The 21,856-nt window shown below is 42.4% G+C and overlaps 1 protein-coding gene across 13 annotated transcripts; it reads left to right on the forward strand.

The window, feature by feature from the left end:
* The first annotated feature begins 581 nt into the window (after positions 1–581).
* LOC131243417 (transcription elongation factor 1-like) lies at positions 582–21,795 on the forward strand. Of its 13 annotated transcripts, XM_058242781.1 has the most exons (8): positions 582–790; positions 2,638–2,798; positions 3,234–3,264; positions 3,854–3,997; positions 4,167–4,251; positions 4,351–4,423; positions 19,293–19,314; positions 19,435–19,530. In XM_058242781.1, exons 2-8 carry the CDS (start codon positions 2,648–2,650, stop codon positions 19,502–19,504), a joined length of 576 nt encoding a protein of 191 aa, XP_058098764.1. In that variant the 5' UTR covers positions 582–790; positions 2,638–2,647; the 3' UTR covers positions 19,505–19,530. The 13 variants fall into 13 exon arrangements, 2 of the variants coding, with proteins under 2 accessions (XP_058098764.1, XP_058098771.1); XR_009170074.1 differs by lacking the exons at positions 582–790; positions 3,854–3,997; positions 4,167–4,251; positions 4,351–4,423; positions 19,293–19,314 and adding exons at positions 20,078–20,149; positions 20,581–20,687; positions 20,793–20,864; positions 21,624–21,776 and having other exon boundaries at positions 2,686–2,798; positions 3,234–3,328; XR_009170064.1 differs by lacking the exons at positions 582–790; positions 3,854–3,997; positions 4,167–4,251; positions 4,351–4,423 and adding exons at positions 20,581–20,687; positions 20,793–20,864; positions 21,624–21,775 and having other exon boundaries at positions 2,693–2,798; positions 3,234–3,328; positions 19,293–19,334.
* The last annotated feature ends 61 nt before the right edge of the window (positions 21,796–21,856 follow it).

A 21,856-nucleotide genomic window follows, 5' to 3' on the forward strand; every position in this document is an offset into this window, starting at 1 on the left:
TGGCCGACCAATGGGCCAACCTTTTGTCGGCGTCCAGTTTTAACAGCTGCTGGCAGGGTCCGTATATATAAAAGAAAAAGAAAAAAAACCTAAACCTAGCACGACTCTTTCTCTCTCTCCCTCTCTCTGCCACTCGCTCTCCCTCTCTCTCCCCACCGACGATTCTCTCCCTCTCCGCTCGATCTATCTCTCTACACCTCTCTCTCTACACTTCTCCCTCTCTGCTCGATCTACCTCTCAGCTTCTCCCTCTCTACTCGATCTCTCTCTCCCTCTTCACTCTCGAACCATCCCCTCTCCCTCTCCACTAGACCTACCTGTCCCTCTCCCTCTCTCTCCCTCTTTTATTTCTTCTTTTCTTTGGTCCAGTAGATTAATGATCATTATGCAATATCAGCTCTCTCTCTCTATGTCTATCTCTCCCCTTATCTATTTATATCAATTTGTGCATTTTTTTGGCATTTTTTAATCCTTAAAGTAATATTGTGTAATGATTTGTGTTTTGGGAATTTTTGAGTTTCGAATTCATAATTAGGGATTTTGTAGTGTTGATTCCCTAATTGTGGATTATAGATTAAAAAAAATGAAAATCCCTAATTAGTGGAATTTTCTTTAGAACTATGAAATGCTTTGTTTCTCTCGAGAGTAGCTAGATTGGGAAAATGCTAAAACCATTAGCTTCTATGCGATCTGCAAAAGTTAGGTTTAAAGATCAAGCATCATGAGGACAACCTAAAATTTTTGAAGACTCAAACAAACAACTTAGGATGAATCCATTTTTGATATGCAAGGTTAGCTTAATGCTTTTCTTTAGTGTGGTGTCCTTGCATCATCTTGTTTATGATCCATCTTGAATTAGGTAAGGCGTTGAAACTAGCAAAAAGCAGAATCAGAAATGGAGTCCATAAGCTATCTATTATTCTGTTCTGTTTTTGAAGCCTGTGTGGCTTTCGATCTAATGCACTAGGAAATTTGGGTCATTGAGATGCTACCCTGGGATTGCATCTCTGCAAGTGCAACACGATATAACTAGTTACTACTTCATTCCCTTTGTTTTTCTTCTTTTAATATTTGTTTCCTATTTCATTATTAAGGGTGTGAACAGTCGGGCCCATTCGGGCTTGGGTCTAGACTCCAGACTCCTCGGTCTGTTGTTCTGGATCTAATGGACATTTACGCCTAATTACTAATTGAGCCAGAAATTGGTTGAGGATCTTCTGCCTGTCAGGTTGGGCTGGATCCAGTCAGGTCTGGAATATATCTTGATCATATATATATATATACACACACACACACACACACACACACACGGAAACGCTCACCTGCGAACCAGTTCGTACGTACTACGTACGAACTTTTTTGAGAATCCATCATACGTGTTGTGAATCCAAAATCTGAACTGTTCATGTGAAGCAGCACCTCCTAAAACCCCCTGGGCCCAAGTTTTACTTTGATCTAAAACTTTGATGGGCCATGAAAAATGAAAACAGTTTCCTCCCTTGATTTGCATTTCTCTTTGCTATGGCCCACCAGAATATTATATCGGGGTGAAAATTTGTTACATGAGGTTTTATGAGACTCCACATCACATGGACCGTTCAGATTAGACACCCATGGCACGTGTGAAAAGGTGCGCACGTGCGTAGGTGCGCAGGGGAGCATCTCTCTCTCTCTCTCTCTCTCTCTCTCTCTCTCTATATATATATATATATATATATATTTATGATTAACATATATATAACTAAAAATGCATATCATGTTGGGTAGTTGCGTGCTTAATTTCTATTTGGTTTGTTGGGTCATCCAAATCGAGCTCAGGCCAAGATCTTGTTCTATTGGCTTGGGCTTGGGTGACCCTGACCCAGCTATGGATGCTGCTACTTTTTATTTATTTTTTATTTTTATAACAGATGCACTCACACCACAGTGGGATTTCACCACAATGGGCACCCGAACCCATGACCTCATGTTGAAACTCTTATGAGTCTACCACTGAGGAATGAGTAAGGACCCAGCTACTTGCTGCTTGTTTTCTCTCCATATATGTTTAGCAAACTGTTGTCTTTGATATATGACCTGTATGTGTCATGTCTTTTATCCACTGCTAACACAACTTGTTCACTCAGTTAGTCTTGGAAAGTCCCACTCATCTACTGTAGCTAACACTGGAAGTTAGAATCTTAACCATCTACTGTACCACTCATGTCTTTGATATAATAACTAATTTTTGATGAATGGATGGGGTTTGGGTCTATTTGGATGCTTGGAATTTGTTGTTCATCCCTCAATGTTAATTTGAATGGGGGCTAATAATCACGCGGAGAGGATCTGCATGACCATTGATTTGTTTAGTTGAAACGTGAGCCATTAAGGATTTTTCGGGGCTGAGGGGCATTTTCCGTGCGGGTGTTGGAACCTGAGGTTTGTTGACTTCCCACCAAGCATTTGATGAAAATCCATAATGATCTCTTACCATCTTGATAAATAATGGGATGCTGCAATTGGATATGTTGCATAATGCACCACTTGACCTCTGTATTCTTGAAAATGTGACTGATTTATAGGTTGTTTGGAGCTTTTAGAAATTTTTTCCATTACAGCTCTAGTCCTTCTAATTGAGAACTTGATTTTCATGCAGGAAAAGGCCAATGACAACTGTTGTATTTTCATCTGATTCCCTTTTCGCCTTCCATATACTTGGAATTGTTGCACTTGTGGGCAATCAAAGTTCCATCTACAATCTGTCTGCTATATACAAAAGCTCCCTGCACCTTGGAGATACATTTCCTAGCACCTTTTGTAAGTGGATGGTGGTATTTTAGCATGGATTTTGTAGGGACTTTCAATCAATCTGATTGGCCTGAAATCCCTCAAGGACCCACTCCTTTTTTCTTCGGAATGAGAGTAATAAGTGATGTTCCCAACTCCAAAGGAAATACAACTACTTTCAGAAGCTTTTTTTTTTTTTTTCAAAAGAAAAAAGCAAGATTTCTCCATTCAAGCTATCTTGAAACATTAACATCCAGAAGCCCTAACCCTAAAAGCAGATGACCCACCCAAATCTTTACAATAAGTTGATCGGCACCATCAAAACCCAGAAGCCTACAGAGATCCAACCAACCAGCTCATAGACACAGACACTTTCAGAAGCTTACATTTCAACCTTTGTAGTATGTAGTATGTAGTACGGATGCAAGACAAAGGATCAAACTTTCACTCTTTTATGGTGTGCAGCTGACAGAGAGCATGGTCTGCAACCTTTCATGTAAAGCTGTACCTTCCAACTTGTACATGCACCTGGACTCTCTCATCTGTTCTTTGAATATTTAGTATTGCTTGTCTTCTCAATTGGGTCTCATTTTGAACTTCTAAATGCACTTGGATACTCTCATATCTGGCATTTTGGAAATTGGGTATTGCTGGTATTCTCAATTGGGTCTTGCATTATGAATGTCTACATGCACTTGAACTCTAAGTGGTTTTCTCATTCCTTCCCTAAGCCATAGCTATGACCACAAAGGGTTTAGAACCTAGTTGTTTTAAAAATATGCTTGGTTCTCAGTTGGACTGTGGCTTTGGCATATGGATCTGACTTGATTGTTACATGCTTCTTTTACATGGTGCCATCCTTTTCTCATGTTGTGTTAAAATGCCTAGGAGTGCCATGTGCTGACAGAATCTCACATGGCAGAATTTGTGGATCATGTTTTGAATCAGTTAACAAGCAAGTAAACTAAAGTTACAGTTAACGAGATTGCCTAGTCCTTTATTAATACTTACCTGTATGATAGAAGTTGGGAATTAGTTGATATATTTATTAGCGTGGATATGAACTTACATTATGATTCACCCAGGGATGCTGAGGTAAGGGACTGGATTGGAAACATGGGGAAGAGGAAGTCAAGGGCAAAGCCACCTCCTAAGAAGCAGATGGACAAGCTTGATACTGTCTTTAGTTGCCCCTTCTGCAACCATGGAACCAGTTTTGAGTGCCGCATGTGAGCATTCTTCATCCCTTCATATATTTCTGTATTTGTATTTCTCTGAACGTGGTTTCTGGTTATGTAGAATATCTGTCACATTTTGCCATATTATGGGATTGAATGATTTTTTTTTTTTTTTCAGTTTTAGAGATATGAAGAATTTGATTTTCTTTTTCTCTTTTAGAGATATGAAGAATTTGATTCGTGAAGCCACATGCAGGATTCGCCAAGAAAATTTTAGCACTACAATCACCGGAATGGAATTGATTGTGTGCTTTGCAAGGAGATCAGAACTTTCATTTACCTAACATGTGCTATCAATTGGTGTTGGTTTAAATTCTATTTTTTGTTATTTTCATCTTCAACAGGCTTATGTTCAACAGCCAGAGTATAATAGGATTGACTTAGCTAGTACAGGAGCTCTAGAGGGCTCGAGCTCAGGTGAGGCTCTTTATTCATGTGTATTATATATGCATATATATGCAGTGTGGATTTCATTTTCCGTTCTTCTTTATACTTAGAAGTTGGGTTTGATATTGCTCTAGTCATTATGGTATAACCCATGTATGGAGGATTTCATGTTTCCATGCTTAGGCCGCCAACAAAAACATAGTTCTCACACTACAAGAAATATAGGCTGAGTCGTCGGTTGGGGTTACCCTTTGCTGGCGGCCAGTTTTACCGACTGCCACTATAGGTGCCCTATATATTGAAAATACGAGATGCCCTAAAACTTCATTTGCAAAGCTCGCCCTAAGCTCTCTCTCTCTCTCTCTCTCTCTCTCTCTCTCTCTCTCTCTCTCTCTCTCTCTCTCTCTCTCTCTCTCCCCCCGCCCGCCCTCCCTCTCTACTCGCTCTCTCTCTCTGCCTCTCCATCTCCCTATCTAATCGCTCGTTCGAACTCCCCTTTTCCACCAGCTAGCCAGGTGGTGTTGGGGTCATCACCTAATCCGAAAACAAACCCCCAAACCCTCTCTCTCTTGATCGACTCCCCCCTTCTCTCTCTGATCGATCTCTCTGCCTCTTCCTCTCCTTCTTACATCACCCAACGGCATTCTACCGCAACTCAGCGGCACATCAGCCGCATCATGATGGAGATCCGACTATACCTCAGCATCTAACGAATAGGGTTTCTACCCTAGAAGGTAATTTTTTTCTTCATCTTATTTATATACTTCTAGTGGGGATTGGAATTAGTGTTTTCGATTTGGGATTAGAATTAGGGTTTTTCCTTTTAGGATTGGAATTTGGTTTTTTGTTTGTGATTGGGATTTGGATTGGAATTAGGGTATTTCTTTTAGGATTGGGATTGGAATTGGGGTTTTTCATTTGGGATTGGGATTGGCAAACTTCTCCCCCATCAGATTAGTGGTCTATAATTGGCCAGCTGGTAAAAGAAAAATCCACCAAAATGGCCTGTTGTAATGGCTGGGATTTTCGGCCATCTGATTGTAATGAAGGAGATTTTTGGGGCATGGCCTTTTTGTGATGGGGCTCACCAGATAGATGTTGTGGATATTGTAAGACCCATATCCTAGTCCGTACTGTTCCGTCGACTCCCGCGATCCTTACCGACGAATTTCGGTGACTTGCGACCTATAATCAGCATTTGCGCACGACCATAAGTTGTATCCCATAGATTTGAGTCGGCTTAATCTGAGACTTGTACCATTGCGACTTCACCGTTGCTACGTCTTGCATACCGATCTGTTACCCTGGCAGGGAGATGTGGGCCGGCGTTTATTTCGAAGAAACTACCACGCATTTACAATCTCGCGAGAATCTCTACAAAATGTCCCATCAATCAGTCACTCAAATTAATCAATTAATCAATGCTTTCTTTCTCCTCAAGTCAAGCAACCCCAAAGTCAACTCTTTCTCACCCTTTCTCTTACATACCCATACATGTCAAGTACACTATCACCTCACCCATCACTCACCTCACATCCATCACTCCTTACAACCCTCTCTCTCTCTCTCTCATTTCTCAACACAATTCCAAGCAAAGAGAGGAGTGGACGTCCAACATTTTCAAGGAGAGAAAGTGCATGTGTGTGGCTCACTTTCCCATCCCAAATCCTTTATCCTAGCCATTCAAACCTCATCATCTTCCGCTAAAGTGAAGCGAGACCGGCGTTCCAATGGACCAAGAAGATCGAACGGTGGGTGCTTCTATAGCCTACATCTCATGTTTTTATGATGGGCCAAGTGAGGCCTACCAATTGATGGTATGGATCTCACTTTGGACCCTAGATGTGACCGATGACCCACCTTGATTATCATGATCATTCTATGATGGGGCCATTCTCTATGGACCCCATCATGATATTTAATTTTCCTTGTATGGATAGGGTCACCTAGACCTTGGATTTAGGTGGAGAAAGGATCTCCATCATTGATTTTGATCGGTGGGCCCACATGTATTGGGACCTACTTGATGCATGTTGTGAGGTATGGAAGGGAGGGCCCATAGTGTCGGGGTCCCTCCATCACACGTGTCTCTTTCTTTCTCCCTCCCCCCATCTCTTTCATTTTTTATTATTGTTGTGTGTGATGATGTAGTTGTGTGGTCCACCCGGATGGACCCCACCATGAAGCATGTATTTGATCCAAGCCATTTGTGGGTGGGGCCCACTTTATATTTGTGTTGTATCCACACCATCCATGCATTTGGTGGCCCACCTGAGCTAAGCCCACCTTAAATTCATGTGCTATGGCAAAGCCGTCCAGCGTCTAGAGACGTTGGACGTGATATGGAACCCAAAAATATTGGCTTGGTTCAAGTCTTGGAGTGGGTCTCTCATGTAGGCCCCACCTTTATGTATAAGTTTAATCCACGCCATCCATCTCATTCCCTGGCTCATTTTAGGCATTGAGCCGAAAGATGGAGTCAATCTGATATTCTGGCAGGCCATAGTGTTGAAAATAATGGTTGTTACCATTGAAATCCACCTTGATGTTTTTTTTCCCGCCAAAACACATCGCATATTGGTCTTGTTTGATCAGTCTTGAGTCCTGGAATCCAGTGATCGGGCTGGATTCACCTGATGCGGGCCCTATGTACGAAAAACCATAAAATAACTAGTTTTTCAAATATATATATATATATATATATATATATATATATATATATATATATATATATATATATATATATAACAAAGAAGCAGCATGCGCTGCTGACGCTGCAACAGGTGCTGTGTTGGCGTGGAAAAAGGCTGGGACGTTGGGTCCCATTCGTGGGCCTCACTATGATGTGTGTAGAGCATCTACGCCATGCATTTTGTCAGGGCCCCTTATGGCAGTGGACCTTTCGAAAATCAGTCATCCTTGGCTCTCAGGTGGCCCACATCACAAGGAATAGCAGGATGGAACATCTGCCATTGAAACCCCTTTTGGGTCCCTGGAGTTTTGGATCCATATGAAATTTGTTTTTCCTCTTCATCCAGGTAACCGTATGGATGGGAAATAAATGTTATGGTGGGCCCCACGTGGGACCTACATCATGGATGTATTTGTCTATATCGTCCATCCACCCCAGCAGCCGCATGGCTGCTGCCATGATGTCACCAAGCTCTGTGAGACCCACCATTGTATGCCATTCGTCCAGACGTGGCCCACCCCACACGTGTGGGATGGGGCCACCTTGCACACCTGCGTAGTTTCATTCACGTCGTCCGTCCATCTCTGGACGTTGGTTGGGCCTAGATGCTTTCTACCTATTACATCATAATATAATATAATATAATATATATTAGAATTTATATTATTATATTATATGGTGATATGGATTGACTGTCTGCCACACGCACCACTAGCTATATAACTATTGTGTGGAGCCCACCTTTATGTATTTATATCCACACCATCCATAACGTTTGGATGGTGCTGGACAACATTTGGATGGTGCCCATTTACATGGATAATGTTTGGACGGTGCTAACTTACTTGGACAATGTTTGGACAGTGCTGATCATCATTAGTGCGGCCCACGTGATGTGGTCCACTTGCCATAGTTATGAGGCCCATGGGTTGAGGCTCATTGTAATGTATTTGGGGCCCATGGGTTAAGCTCCATTGTGATGTATTATGACCCATGGGTTGAGGCCATTGTAATGTATTTGGGGCCCATGGGTTAAGCCCCATTGTGATGTAATATGACCCATGGGTTGAGGCCCATTATGATGTATTTCAGGCCCATGGGTTGAGGCCCGTGGTGATGTCTTCAAGGCCCGTTATTGAGGCCTACCGTGATGTGTATAAGGCCCGTTGTTGAGGCCCACCTTGACATATATGAGGACTATATGATGAGGCCCATTTGATGTATTTGAGGCCCATGGGTCAAGGCCTAATGAGATGTTTACAAGGTCTATTGCATTGTGTGATTCCACCATGCGTTATGTAATGACATTTATGGCAGGTCATGCCTTGGGAGCAATGTTGGTTTGACATCCACATTGTAAGAATAATGTTGGTTAAATGTCCGCATTATAACTCCCCTAGGGCCCATTGATAGGTCCATACTTGTTGTGTGTAAGTCATCAAGGCCCATCTTCGTTGTGAGGATAGTTCATCACATATAAAATGCTTAGTATAATTCCATGATTCATGCCTATACGCATCGTATGTATGGCTGATATGAGGAATATTTGATCATAGCATACGCCATTGGGCAGACTATTTACAGGACTCCTTATAAGACAGAGTGCCCATATTATCACGTCGTACGGGTAAGATTGCTGCATGAATGAATAGTGTGACTCATGCATCTCGCATTAATGTGACTTGATCATTGTACGCCCTAACGACACCAGGGCCGTGGCCTCCACAGGCACATCGTGGATGGGTAAATAGGACACCGAAAATACTTGGTTCTAGCATCGTGGGTACTTAGGATGTCTTTGGGTGAAAGTTCCAGAACCTCCTTGGTAACAGGAGTTGTTCCAACGTCTAGATCGAGTGGAATATGAGCGTTGGTGCCCATACCATGAGGCTGTGTCTCCCACTATGTCGTGGTCGGTTGGAAGAGGGTGTGGCCTTACCTGCCCGGGAGGAGGGAGCAATGCTAGGCTGAGTCTGACCAGCTCGAGGAATGGGTCCGCTATCGACGAGCTGGGCCCGATATTGGCAGGCAGATAGTGAGGTCTCTTCCACTCACCTTGTTGTTCGCGATGGGACAACAATCTAGTTTGGAGTGTAATAAACCCCATTGATTTTCCAGAGGGGAACCGTACTGATATGTGGACTTACTGAGCAGGAGTTGCATACTCATTCATTCATTCATTCACTATCCACTCAGGCTGGTGGTGCGTAACTATTTATTACGTATATCTTCGCATGGCCAGGATTTCGATTGGGCGCGCGACTAACCTAAGGTTAGGAGTTTACGACATTGAGTCTAACCATCCAAATTTAGGTATGGGACTGGTTTGGATAGAAGTCCCTTATGGTGGACCCCGTAGCCTGCGATACTACGTACTATCATCCTAACTTCACATTCCAGCATGATCATTTCATTCGCACCGCATATTACATTGCATCCTCAGCATTTGTTACTGTCTTATTATGTTTTGCATCACATAGCCTTGGTACGGCTGATAGCACTCATGGACTTACCAATATATTTCCGCTTGCTCTGATATCATATGATTCATGACCTTGTCAGTATTTTCGCTTACTTTGATTACTCTGATATTTCTTACTTGGTACTTATCTTGTGCACATACTTACACCACCCTCTAGGCTTTCTCTAAGCTTATGTATGATAGATGTGTGCAAGTGATATTAGGTTGCAGCAGCGTGGAGCTTGGAGCATGTAGCTGACTTATGGAGCTTGGATTTGACATATGTATTTTCCCTTTTAGCATTGTATTCAAATGATTATATTAGTGGATATGTGATGATGATATTGCCTTTGTGATTTAGGTAAACTTGTGGTTATGCTTCTTACGAGAAAAAAATGTACGTTGAAAAATCCTCCTTGTATGATCCTAGGATTGGAATTTGGCATATGAGTGCTAGAATCCGAGAATGGGGTACTATGGAGGCTGTCGGTGCCAGATTTGGTGATCGAGAATTCTGTGAGCCCAGTTTTCGAGTTTGGGGTGTGACAGATATTAGGACACATTGTACAAGTAATGCTGTCACAACTTACCTGAGTTCCTTGCGAAGTGCATCGAAAAGCTCCCTCTTAGTCTGTCTCTCTGCACCAGGAGTGTTCAGAACTTTACTCTGCTTCACCATTGTGATTGTGTTATTCTTTAACTCTTCCTGCACCCCCCCCCCCCCCCCCTAAAAAAAAAAAAAAACACACACAGATTGCTGAATGATATGAGATCTTGCTTTGCACTACTAAAATGAAGTGGTTGTCTCTCTACCTCACAAATTTTGGAGTCAGTCAAGGGAGGTTGTGGCAGTTCCAAGAGTGGTGTTTGCATGGGTAGGATTTTATCGAGCACCTCAGGATGGTCGTGTGTTTTAAATGATAAGGGACTGAATTTTCCACTGCCACTTTATAAAACGAATTTGAGATCCCTTCTAAGAAGTTCAATGTGCTGCTTTAAACACTACCCCTTGCATGATTTGATTGTGGTCATCATAGAGATTTAAATGGCAAGTGCTGTCAAATTTGGATTTCACCTTTTTGCTTCCAAATGGTATCTTTGAAAGAAGAGGAAATGAGGGGAAAGTCAGATACTTAACCCTATTGATTTTATGGAAGGCGTTTCTTACAAATGGTGGAAAGAACTTAACCACAATTTAGTTCAAAACAGACCAGTTTGGGGGATTAGATCTAATTGAAATGTACCACCTGATCAACTTTAGAATTACATTATGAATAAATGTGCAAATCAGCACACAATTCGCTTTTCTTTTTCAATTCGTATAGGCAGGATAAATTAAGAGCAACAGTGTTGATGGTAATGCACAAACCATCTTTCATACTTACCATGAAGGAATGAGCAGACATCCATCCACAATAATCTCTTTTAAACAGATAATGTCATTAGGCACGAGCTAAGCTTTCATGCTAGCAATGAAAGCAGGGACCATGGAAAACGTTAACCATTAATAGTCTTATTAGCAAATAAGGGTACGATTGCAAATTACTATTTTCAATTACCGAAATTGCCATTGGCTGAAATGACCAGACAATGTCATTGCATGGTTTAATGGCACAATTGATTGATTTTATTGGGATTTTTTAAATGGTTTGTATTTTTGGGTGGCATTTTTGTCACACAATTTTGCATGTTATATGTTGAAAGAAATGAAATCAGAAGAGTAACAAATTGATCTGAATTGTATGGTTGCAAGTTGTAACTAATATAACACAGAAATCTTGTTAAGCTTTTGGGTTGGTGTTAGATGGGGGAGTGCGAGCGAGAACGCCCTTCGGAGACTGTAACCAGAAGGAAATCACACCCTTGCAAACCTCCCTTCACTCTTGTCGTTGCCAACCTCACATTTGACACGTCAAGTGAGGATCTGCTCAGGATCTTCGGCAGATATGGGAAGATATCGGATCTGTACATCCCCAGAGATCAGATCCGAAAAAAGTCTCGTGGATTCGCTTTCGTTCGATTTTGTTATGAACAGGAGGCAATCAACGCGGCCCAATGTCTGCATGATAGGAGAATCGACGGTCGTATTATGTGGATAGATTGGGCTAGAAATCAGAGGGGGATTGGCGGTCCATCTAGGGGCTCATCACTTCCACCAATCCCGTTTGCAACGCCTCGAGCTACTTTCTCAGAAGCGGTTAGAAGCCACCCTATTCCTGCTAAACCATCTACGCAGCATGAAGAATCCCCTGTTATTGGGCACCGCACGGACCCTCTCGTCATTGAAGCTGACACTAGGGAGGTTGATAAATTACAGGGTGCCCTTTCTAGGGCCGTCATTGCCTCGTGTGCTAAGGAGTTATCTGTCCTGCATCTGGTCGACTCTCTCCGAAATTCGAAGTTCGTCGCATCCCAAATCAATGTCACGAGGATTGCTCCTCAAAAATCCCTCCTCAAATTCCAATCTCAAAGGGAACTGGAGGATTTTACATCTGATCAGGTCCTCCTTGGTCAGATGGGTATTTCGGAACTTTACTCCTGGTATGTCCAAGCCACCTCCCTCATCAAAGGTTTGTGGATCCTTCTGGTGGGTATCTTGACCCATGCCTGGTTTCCGGGCGCCATTGAAGGTCTTGCTCAATCGTACAGGGAGGTGCTACAAGTCGATAGTGTGACTGCTCTAGGTATCTTTCAGGGGTTTGCCAGAGTTAAAATTAGACCGTCATCGGATTTTGATATTCATAGCCAGAGGTTTTTGAAGGTGAATGGCCTGTCCTTTCCAGTTTTAGCTTTTTTGGAGCAACCTGATTTTCAGTCAACCCGAACTCCCAACCAAGGCGTGCAGCATACAGGGTGCAATTGCACCAGAGCATGGGTGGAGAAGACTTTTCACAATCATAATTCCCCTCTATCCATATGCCTTCCATCTGTTTGTGTTAATGCCAAGATCACAACCTCTTCCCTCGAGCGGGCTACTCCAGCCACACCGGCACCCTACAACCCTGCTTCCTTAGTTCCTGACCAATTTCTTCTGACTGACCCAATCATTTTAGACCCACCATCCCTGTAGTTGGGGACTGATGTTGGGGATCCCTTGATTCCAGACCTGAACAACCATCCCATTCCATCTCCCAACAACACCCTCCCGTCCAGTCCCTCAACCCAATCCTACATCTGTGCCAACATGTTCCTCCACAGCCCTCTCCAAACGTGCTATACTTCGCTCTCCGGGGATAGAGACCATCTTGTCCCTGATGGTGGGTGGGCCACTTATTGCATTCGTGAACCTGACAGATGGGTGGATCATGCAGCTTTGCAATCCCAAGACCTTCAAGTTAAAGCAATGGAAGCTCCTATCCCCCCTGTGTAGAGCAAAGAAGGCGTTAGACCCCCTGAGCATATGGTAGAATGTACATGCTCCCCTGTGGGTGGTCGAGTCTGTGTGGATCAAGCAAACACCAGTAGCACCAATGGCCAAGGGAACTAGGCCATCTGCAATGGGAAGGCTCTTTCTGTCCCCGTTTCCCCGCCTGCTAGGCTAGCGGGGTTCATTACTTTCAGGAGGCATAGCGACCGGGAGGCCACGTGGAAGGCAAGGTCCGCTGGGTCGTCACCCATCCGCTGGCATTCTCACCCTCAGCTTCGACCTGCTTCCCAGGAATCTCCGCCTCTAGTTGTTGAGCAGAGGACTAGGGAGTGTTGTTTTCCTACTAACCGGGATAAAGAAGGAAGTGAAGCAGAATCTACAGGGCAGCTAGAGGTTGACCTCTCCCCATATTTTAGGAAGGAAGGTGGAGAAGGCAGAATATTAGTTGATAAAGATCAGGCCCCAACGGCCCAACTTGCACACCTGCCCTTTCCAGCTGCTGACCAAGAAGGAACAGAGAGAAGCACCCTTCAACTGAGCATTGGCATCCAGGGCAAGAGGCGTTATATGGCTAACAGGAGGGTGGGGAGACTAGTTGAAGAAGGAGAGAGGTTTTGTAGATTGCGTCGATTGAAGAGGCGGACCATGAACTCAGGGTGTGTTATAGATGGGTAGTGCTCTTATTTGGAATGCTCGTGGGCTAGGCAATCAGCCTACCATCAAAACTCTGAAGAAACTAATAAGGATATTCAACCTGATGCTAGTAGCGATCCTCAAACCGATGTCAAGAGAGGAGCGAAGGGTGGCCATTGGCCTGAAGCTGGGCTTTCATTCCTCGGTATCAAATGGCGAAGTTGGGGGTAAAATCTGGGTTTACTTCCACAACCAAATCAATGCGACGATGCACTCTAAATCTCCTCAAATGATCTCTTTGCATATTTCTGTTCAGTATTGCAGTTTTCCTGTGTTGTTGTCCATTTTTTTTGCTAGATGCTCATATCGTTTAAGAAGGTCCCTCTGGTTAGACCTGGAAAATCTTAACAGGAGCTTCACTGGCCCTTGGGCAGTTGGAGGAGACTTCAATGTAGTCCCAGTAGCAAGTGAGCGCAGAAGTAACAGACTAACGGGAAGGTTGAGTATGTCAGAGTTTGCTTTTGCTATTCAGCACGCTACCCTGCTAGATGCAGGGTTCGTTCGGAACAGCTTTACGTGGAGCAACAATAGGACGGGAAATGATAGAATTTGGGCCAGGTTAGACAGAGTGCTCATGAATGATAGATGGGCGGATGCGTTCCTATCCTTTCGGGTTAAGCACCTCCCCCGTATAAATTCGGACCATGCGCCATTACTTCTTTCATTTCCCCTCAGCAGGTGCCCATCATCTGTCCTTTTTGCTTCCTGAGGATGTGGACGCTCCACGACTCCTTCCACCTGGTAGTTAAGAAGGCTTGGGTTAGATTCTGCTCTACCCAACCCATGATAAATGTGCAGTTAAAACTGAAAAAGACCAAGAAACTCCTGAGAGTATGGAATAAGGAGGTCTTTGGTAATTTATTCAGTCAGATTAAGGTAACTAAGGCTGATCTGGATAGATTGAAAGGTAGACTGCAAATTTCGGGCACTGAGGATTTGTTTCAAGAAAGTTTAGTTGCCAGGAGGAAGTTGGCCAATCTTGAACTGATGGAGGAAATCTTTTGAAAGTAAAAAGCTAGAAACTCTTGGCTGGATGAAGGGGACCGAAATACAAAGCACTTCCACGCTTTAGCTTGAGAGCGAGTTAGGCGGAGCACGATCAGCTCCATTAAAGATGACATTGGAACTTCCTTCACAGGTTAGGCCCAGATAAAGGAGGCTGTGGTTCAACATTTTCAAAGGCTTTTTCAGGCTGAGCTTACTGCGGACCCCAGCTCTTTTCTCGATGCCATCCCTCGAATTCTAAATTTGGAAGATAACGATGATCTGCTTCCTCCTCCTTCCCTTCAGGAAACTTAGGCTGCAGCCTTTGGCATTCCCAAAGACGGTGCCCCGGGCCCTGATGGGTTCTCTTCTTCTTTCTTCATTGAGTGCTGGCCGACGGTGGGAGAAGATATCCATAAAGCCGCGTGCTCGGTGTTTGCTGGAGAAGCAATCCCGAGAGCTTTCACTGCTTCCTTGATTTGTCTCATTCCAAAATCCTCAGTTGCCTCTAAATTCACTAATTACCATCTGATAAACCTGTGCAATGTGATCTATAAAATAATTTCCAAGATCCTCGCTTCTCGGCTAAGTAAGGTCCTCCCGAAATTGGTCTCGTTGGAACAAGGGGCCTTCATTAAAGGTAGAGCTATTACTAAAAATATCGCGATGGCGTTGGAAGTAATGAGATATCTTGACAGGAAAGTGAGGGGTGGGAATATCATCCTTAAACTCGATTTGGAGAAAGCTTATGACAGGACTGATTGCAACTTCCTTAAGCAAGTGATGACTCGGTTTGGGTTTAGTGACAGGTGGGTGGCTATTATGGAAGCATGTTGGGAAAATAGTTGGTTCTCAGTTCTTATCAACGGGGAGGCGGCAGGTTTCTTCAAATCCTCTAGAGGCTTACGCCAGGGGGACCCTCTTTCCCCTGGGTTGTTCATCCTTGCAGCGGAAGCCTTCTCCAGAGCCCTCAAACAGTTGATCGGAAGAGGTTGGTGTAATTCGTTTAGTCTGCCAAGAGGATGCCCCCTTATCTCTCATCTGCTGTTTGCAGACGATACATTGCTGTTTGTGAATGGCAGTCAAGAATCGCTGATGGTTGTAAAGAATTTCTTGACCTCCTTCCAGAACGCCTTTGGTCAGAGGATTAACAACACCAAGAGTTGTTTCATTTCCTCTAAACTCTTATCTCTAGCAAGGATCAGGAGTACTGAGCGCATTTTGGGATTCTCTAAAGCCAGATCGGGGGTTCTCTACCTTGGTGTTCCACTGTACAAGGGTAGAAGTACTTCAGCTATCTTTCAGTCGCTTATGGACAAAATATCTAGTAGGATTAGTGGGTGGAATGCTCAGTTTTTATCCCAGGCTGGTAGGCTAACCCTCACCAAACATGTGTTAGGTAGTATCACCCTCCACACCATGGCTGCCATGAAGATGCCAACTAAGGTGTTAACCGCTTTGGAGAGTAAGTTTGCTCAATTTTTTTGGGGTTGGGCGGAAGGTAAAAAGAAATGCCATTGGACTGCATGGAGCAAGATTGCAAGGCCGATTAAGGAAGGTGGCCTAGGGGTTCGAAAGTTGAAAGAGGTGTCGTCTGCCCTTCGTATGAAGATGGCATGAAACGTGAAGTATGGGGAAAAGGAGGGTCCTTGGGTAGCCCACATGCGAGCTATGCACCGGGATGATCTCGAAGAGGAGACCGAGGTCAGAAGATCCATTCATTCATCTCCTTTTTGGAATGAGATCAGAAAGCTTCTTCCGGCCATTAACAACAACATTTAGTGGCACGTGCGTTCGGGGGTACTGAATTTATGGCAGTCCAACTGGTCTGGTCTCGGTCCTCTCCTTCATTTAGCGGTCAGCTTTATCCCTTTCTTGCTTCAGTCCCTTCTGGTCAGAGACTTCATCGGGCCTTTGGGTCCCCTGCCTCCCTCTTCTGTTCATTTATACCTTTCCCAGGATACTCTTAACTCCATATTCCAGGAGGTTTTGCTACCACTGATGAGAGACCTGAGGTGTTCTGACCACATGACCCCTCTGGCTCTTTCTCGATGAAATCTGCTTGGGAGATCTTAAGAGTCCCGTCTCCTGGTAGATGGTGGTGTAATTGGATCTGGCATAGCAAAGTGCCCCCAAAGATGTCTTTGTTTCTTTGGAAATTGCTACAGGAGGCGATCCCCGTTGATGAAAGGGTACAGACAAAAGGCATTCAACTGGCATGTGTGTGCTCCTGTTGTGCGAACGAGAACATTTCTAAGCCTAATCAGGAATCCATCCAGCACCTGTTCCTTCTGGGGCAGATTGCTTCTCAGGTATGGTCCCATTTTGGCGCTCTTTGTGGGGTTTCCCTCCTCCATCATCGGTCGGTCGAAGAAAGGATGGCGCAATGGAAAAATGCTGGGGCTCAGGGTGCGGCAGTAGCCCCCATTAGGAGAATTATCCCAGTTCTCATTTTCTGGGAGTTATGGCATTCAAGAAACAGGGCGAGGAAGGAGAATTGCCCCATGTTGGCTAACCACTCCATTGCAAGGATAAAATGGTGGGCTTCACGTATCTTGGAGAATCATCAGGCCTGCCTCCAGCGTCTGGGAGTGGCTGGTTTTGTTAACTGGCCCCACCCAAAGCATTTTTCTACCATGCAAACAGTCTACTGGACTAAGCCGCCTTCTGGGTGGGTGAAAGTGAACGTGGATGGATAAGCGCGCGGGAATCCAGGTCTAGCTGGAGGTGGCAAAATCTGTAGAAGAGATGATGGCAGGTTTGTTCTTGCCTTCTCGTCGGCCTATGGGGTGGGTTTAAACAACCAAGCGGAGATTCGGGCCATATATGATGGTATTATCCTCTATTTGGATAGAGGCTTTTCAAAAATTATTGTAGAAACAGATTCAAGGGTTGCGGCAGGGCTTCTATCAGGGACTTCAGCCACCCCTTGGAATTGGAAGCCCTGGGTCACTAGGATCAAGAGTTTGGTACAGGCAGCTGAATTGGTATTCTTGGTTATTCCCAGGGAAAGAAATGGCCCGGCTGACGGTATGACTAGGGAGGCTAGCAGGACTCAGGCGTCTATTGTGATTTCTCATTATCGGGATCTTCCTCCCTGCATTTGTGGCCTTCTGTTCATGGATAAGGTTGGGTTAGGTGCAGTTAGAGATACCAGAGTGAAGATGTAAAAAAAAAAAAAAAAGGGTGGGCCTTGGCTCCATCAGAGAACAAGCTTCTAAGCAGCAGCACTAGTCCCTCCGTCTTTTCTATTTTCGGGTCCTTGTGGGTTTGTTGGTTTCTTTCTGCTGTTTTCCTGTTCAGCTGGGTCTTTGGGTTTTTTGTATATCTTATGATAGGCAGGGCTGATCCTTTTTCTCTCCTCCCTGCCCAAAGTGTCTAGGCTGTATTTTCGCCCCAATCCAATCAATGCAACCTCAGTTTCTCCCAAAAAAAAAATGAAATTAGAAGAAGTTTGGATCTCTCACTCTCTCAGTTTGCTTTAATACTTTGGCAGAGTGCGATGAATGAGATACGTAGGATATATATATATATATATACACACACACACACACACACACACACACACACACACACACATGTGTGTGTGTGTGTGTAGTTTTGCAATATTCTCCATCTTCTTTCATCTACCACTATGCGTCCAAGTCACCACTACTTAAATGCGGCAAAACTTGCATTTGAAATAACCATAGTCTTCCAAACATCAGTTAGTTTCAGCTGATCGTCAGACTGGTGGAGATTATTTGGATGGTTAAAAGTATGAAATATCCAATGGTCCTATTTTCATTATAGAGATAATCAAAGTTGGGATGGCACCATTTTCATTCATGAGGAGATATGACCCAAACCATGATTCCATATGTTCCAAATTGGGCTAGAAATTTTTTTAAATTACAGTTTGTGCGGCTTCACTCGTTATAAATGGAGTTGGACTAGTACAACTTTTGCTGTTTTGAATTATTGCAATTTGATTCTTTGATGAATTACATCACTTCTCGACAGTCTATCGGAAAAAAAAATCAATTTATTACAAGTTTAGGGCATCTGATTGTGCTTAATTTCATACTCATTCTTGTCTAAAAAGTAATGTAATTGCAGTAAATTTTATTTGGACAGTCCCATTGGATGACAGAGTGATCTTGGTGAACATTACGGTCTTTTTGGGTATTGTTCTATTGTGTCTAGATGAACTCATGCCCTTTTACTTCTTTGTGAACAATGTCACTAGAAGGTCCTGATGGATGACCATTACATCACACCACACTCAGCTTCTAAGTGCAAGTGGAAAGGTTCAATTCTGGAAATGGAGTCCTTGAGTGTGGGAAAAATCCTGCATTTGGGCCCTGGAAAGGTGAGAAATGGATTCCAGTTGGAATCCATTTCGAGTTAAACGCCTGTTTTCAGATTCCTGGCTAGTAGCCGGCTAGCAAATTCATGTGAAATGGATTCCATTCCAACTGCCAATATATTTATTTTTAAATTTTTTGGTTTAGCATTCTTGGCCAGCAATTGACTTTCAGGTTTTACTTACAATTTTGATTTAGGAAATATTAGATGATATTTTCTATCTTGAGGATATTTGTATCTTATTTTGTGGATATTTAATTATTATTGTTTTCTTATTTTGTTGTACACCTTAGATTTATATATGATTCATTTTTGGGATCTATAAGTATGTTTACATCCCTTGCTTTTTGTATAGGTTGGTTTGTTGAATTTGGAAAGTGAGGACTTCGCCAAGAAAGTAGTAGACACTACGCAAACTAGTTTTCTTTAGTGCATCATTTTCTTCCATATTTCTTTAATGCAGCAGTGCCAGGTTGAAATTTTCAGCATTTCTACAGGTTAAGAAGTGGGTTGATCCAAAATGTGGACAATCGACCGGGCGGATTAGGCATCCAGATTCACTATTAAGAGCAGTGTTGTCATCAAATCTCTTGGTAAGTTTAATATCATTTGATGAGTAAGAAACAGATTCTATAGATATTGTTTCTCCCCTATTTACATTTCTTTTTATTTTTTTTGTTTAGCAATTCTGTCCAACTTAGGCATCCAAATGCATAGGTAAACAGGGGTTTTTCTTGCCCCACACACACACTATCTCGCTGCTTTTGAGATTTGCAATTAAAATTTTATGTATTCTTTTGTGGCTTTGACATACCAGTGGCCCTATATGCGTAACTTTTAGGGAGTTCTTTGTTTTCTCACCTCCTCTCTTTTTAAGGGAGTTCTCTTCTACTAGCACACATCTAATTCTTTAGTTTTAGATAGTCTTTTCCTTAATTTTATCACGATATGCCATCCGAATTCATTAGAGGCATTTAAAAATTTGTAAATTTCCACGCCTCTAGACTTTCTGCTATCTTCATCTTAGCTTTCATTAGTTATTAGGAGGAAGATGTTATGGCTTTTTCTTTTTTCTTTTTTTTTTTTTTTTAATCTGAATCTCAATTCCAAGATATATTTTGTTTTCTTCCTGCAATGCAGAAACCTGGCATTCAATTGGCTGAGTCAGAATATTCCATTCTCCTTAGCTTCCTTGAAATCTCTTCGTTATTTGTAAGTTCTTGTAATCTGTGAGGGTGTTAAAGTCTCTGGTTTATGAGCAGCCAGTTCATATTTGCCAACCGATCTTTTTTCCATGTGCAAGAATCCGAGTCACAATTCATATAGATATGCATAGCTAGAGAACTTGATTGGTTGCCTTGTATAAAACAATGATTTTATGGATCCTTTCGTGATATTCCAGCTATTGTGGCAGATTTCAATATTGTTAGTTATCTAGGAGATTTCAATTTTAGTAACCCTGTGATCTTATTGGCCTTCATAGTTAACCATCGTGTCTTCATTAGCTGAACACAAAAAGTTCCTAATGCATTTATCATTTTTCTTTTTGATTGTCAATGTCAACATTTTCTTCACATGGATTACCTCTGGTTAATATCTTCTTTTTTTTTCTTTTTTTTTTTTTTCTTTCATTCTTTCTTCAGGAGTGTTTTAGTTTTACAGAAAGAAGAGCAAGGTTAAGAAGTTATAAAACCAATCCAATGGGTAAAGTCTAGACGTATACTACTGCAAAACCAATTTCTTCTTATTGGTTAGTTGTTGGGGACTTAGGATTAGATTGTTTCTCATTCTTCATCAGTTAGACCTATGGTATTTACTTTGGGTAATTATGGTAGTAAACTTTTCATTTATGTAGGAACTTTATCGATCACCCTCAGTATGGCCATTCTATGTCAAACCTTATCATTCAAAACATCCTGGTTGATAGGTAAGTTAATCTGCTGATTTCTAATATACCATGAACTTAAGTACCATGGACTGTTGTTTGGTCCCTTTGGTTATCTTTTCACTTGTAACTCACTTATGAGTTAAGTAATATGGCATAGGCAAATTCATTGATTTATTAGAACTTTGAGATAGTGTACTTCTGACTATAAAAAGTTCAGAATTCAGGATGGACTCATTTGCAATGTTTGACAGAAGGCCGACTCAAGTTTTCAGTTGGTTTAAATTATTATGAAATGTTGTTGCATTTTTCATGTACTCCACAATTTGCTTCATGATTGTTTTCCTTTTTCCTGATGCAGTCCAGAGCATCCTTTATTTAGAGCACGTGGATGGTCCATGCTTAGTTGTGACATGCAATCGTGTAGAGAATATGCAGATGGGATTGCTACATCGGGGTTCTTACTTGAAAATAATATTGTTGTTCAAATAGTTATTGATCACCCAAAAGTGCTAGGTTGTTGGCACAAGGAGCTATTCTTCTGTTTATGTATCCAAGCAACTTAAGTCTAAGGAGAAATTTAAATATCATTGTTAGTGTAGGATGCTGTTGTACTCAGCAGTTGATGTTCTGTGAACATTCAGAAAACTCAAAATCCACAATTGTGTTTATAATAAATTTACATGTTATCTTTTTAGTAGTTTGGTTTTATGTTTGTGTTTTACTGGTCCTTCAATTTAACAATGTTGGAATTGTCTACAGTCTATTTAATATTAATTAATATTCTCTGTTTGCTGACAGAATACATACAAGCAAGCCTTGCCGCATTGCAAGATTATCCCAAAGCAAACAACCTCTAGAAGTTCGTTATCCACATCAAATAGGTCATCCTCTCCAAATTCTTTGAACATTTCAGTAATTAATGAAAATGAGGTGTCTTCATCCTTCTTCTCTGCATTGTTCTCTTTGTTAGTCATCTTTTGACATTTCTATCTCTTTTAAACTTTTATATACATACATAATGTACACGTTTC

The sequence above is a fragment of the Magnolia sinica genome, chromosome 1, assembly GCF_029962835.1.
Source record: "Magnolia sinica isolate HGM2019 chromosome 1, MsV1, whole genome shotgun sequence".
NCBI lineage: Eukaryota > Viridiplantae > Streptophyta > Magnoliopsida > Magnoliales > Magnoliaceae > Magnolia > Magnolia sinica.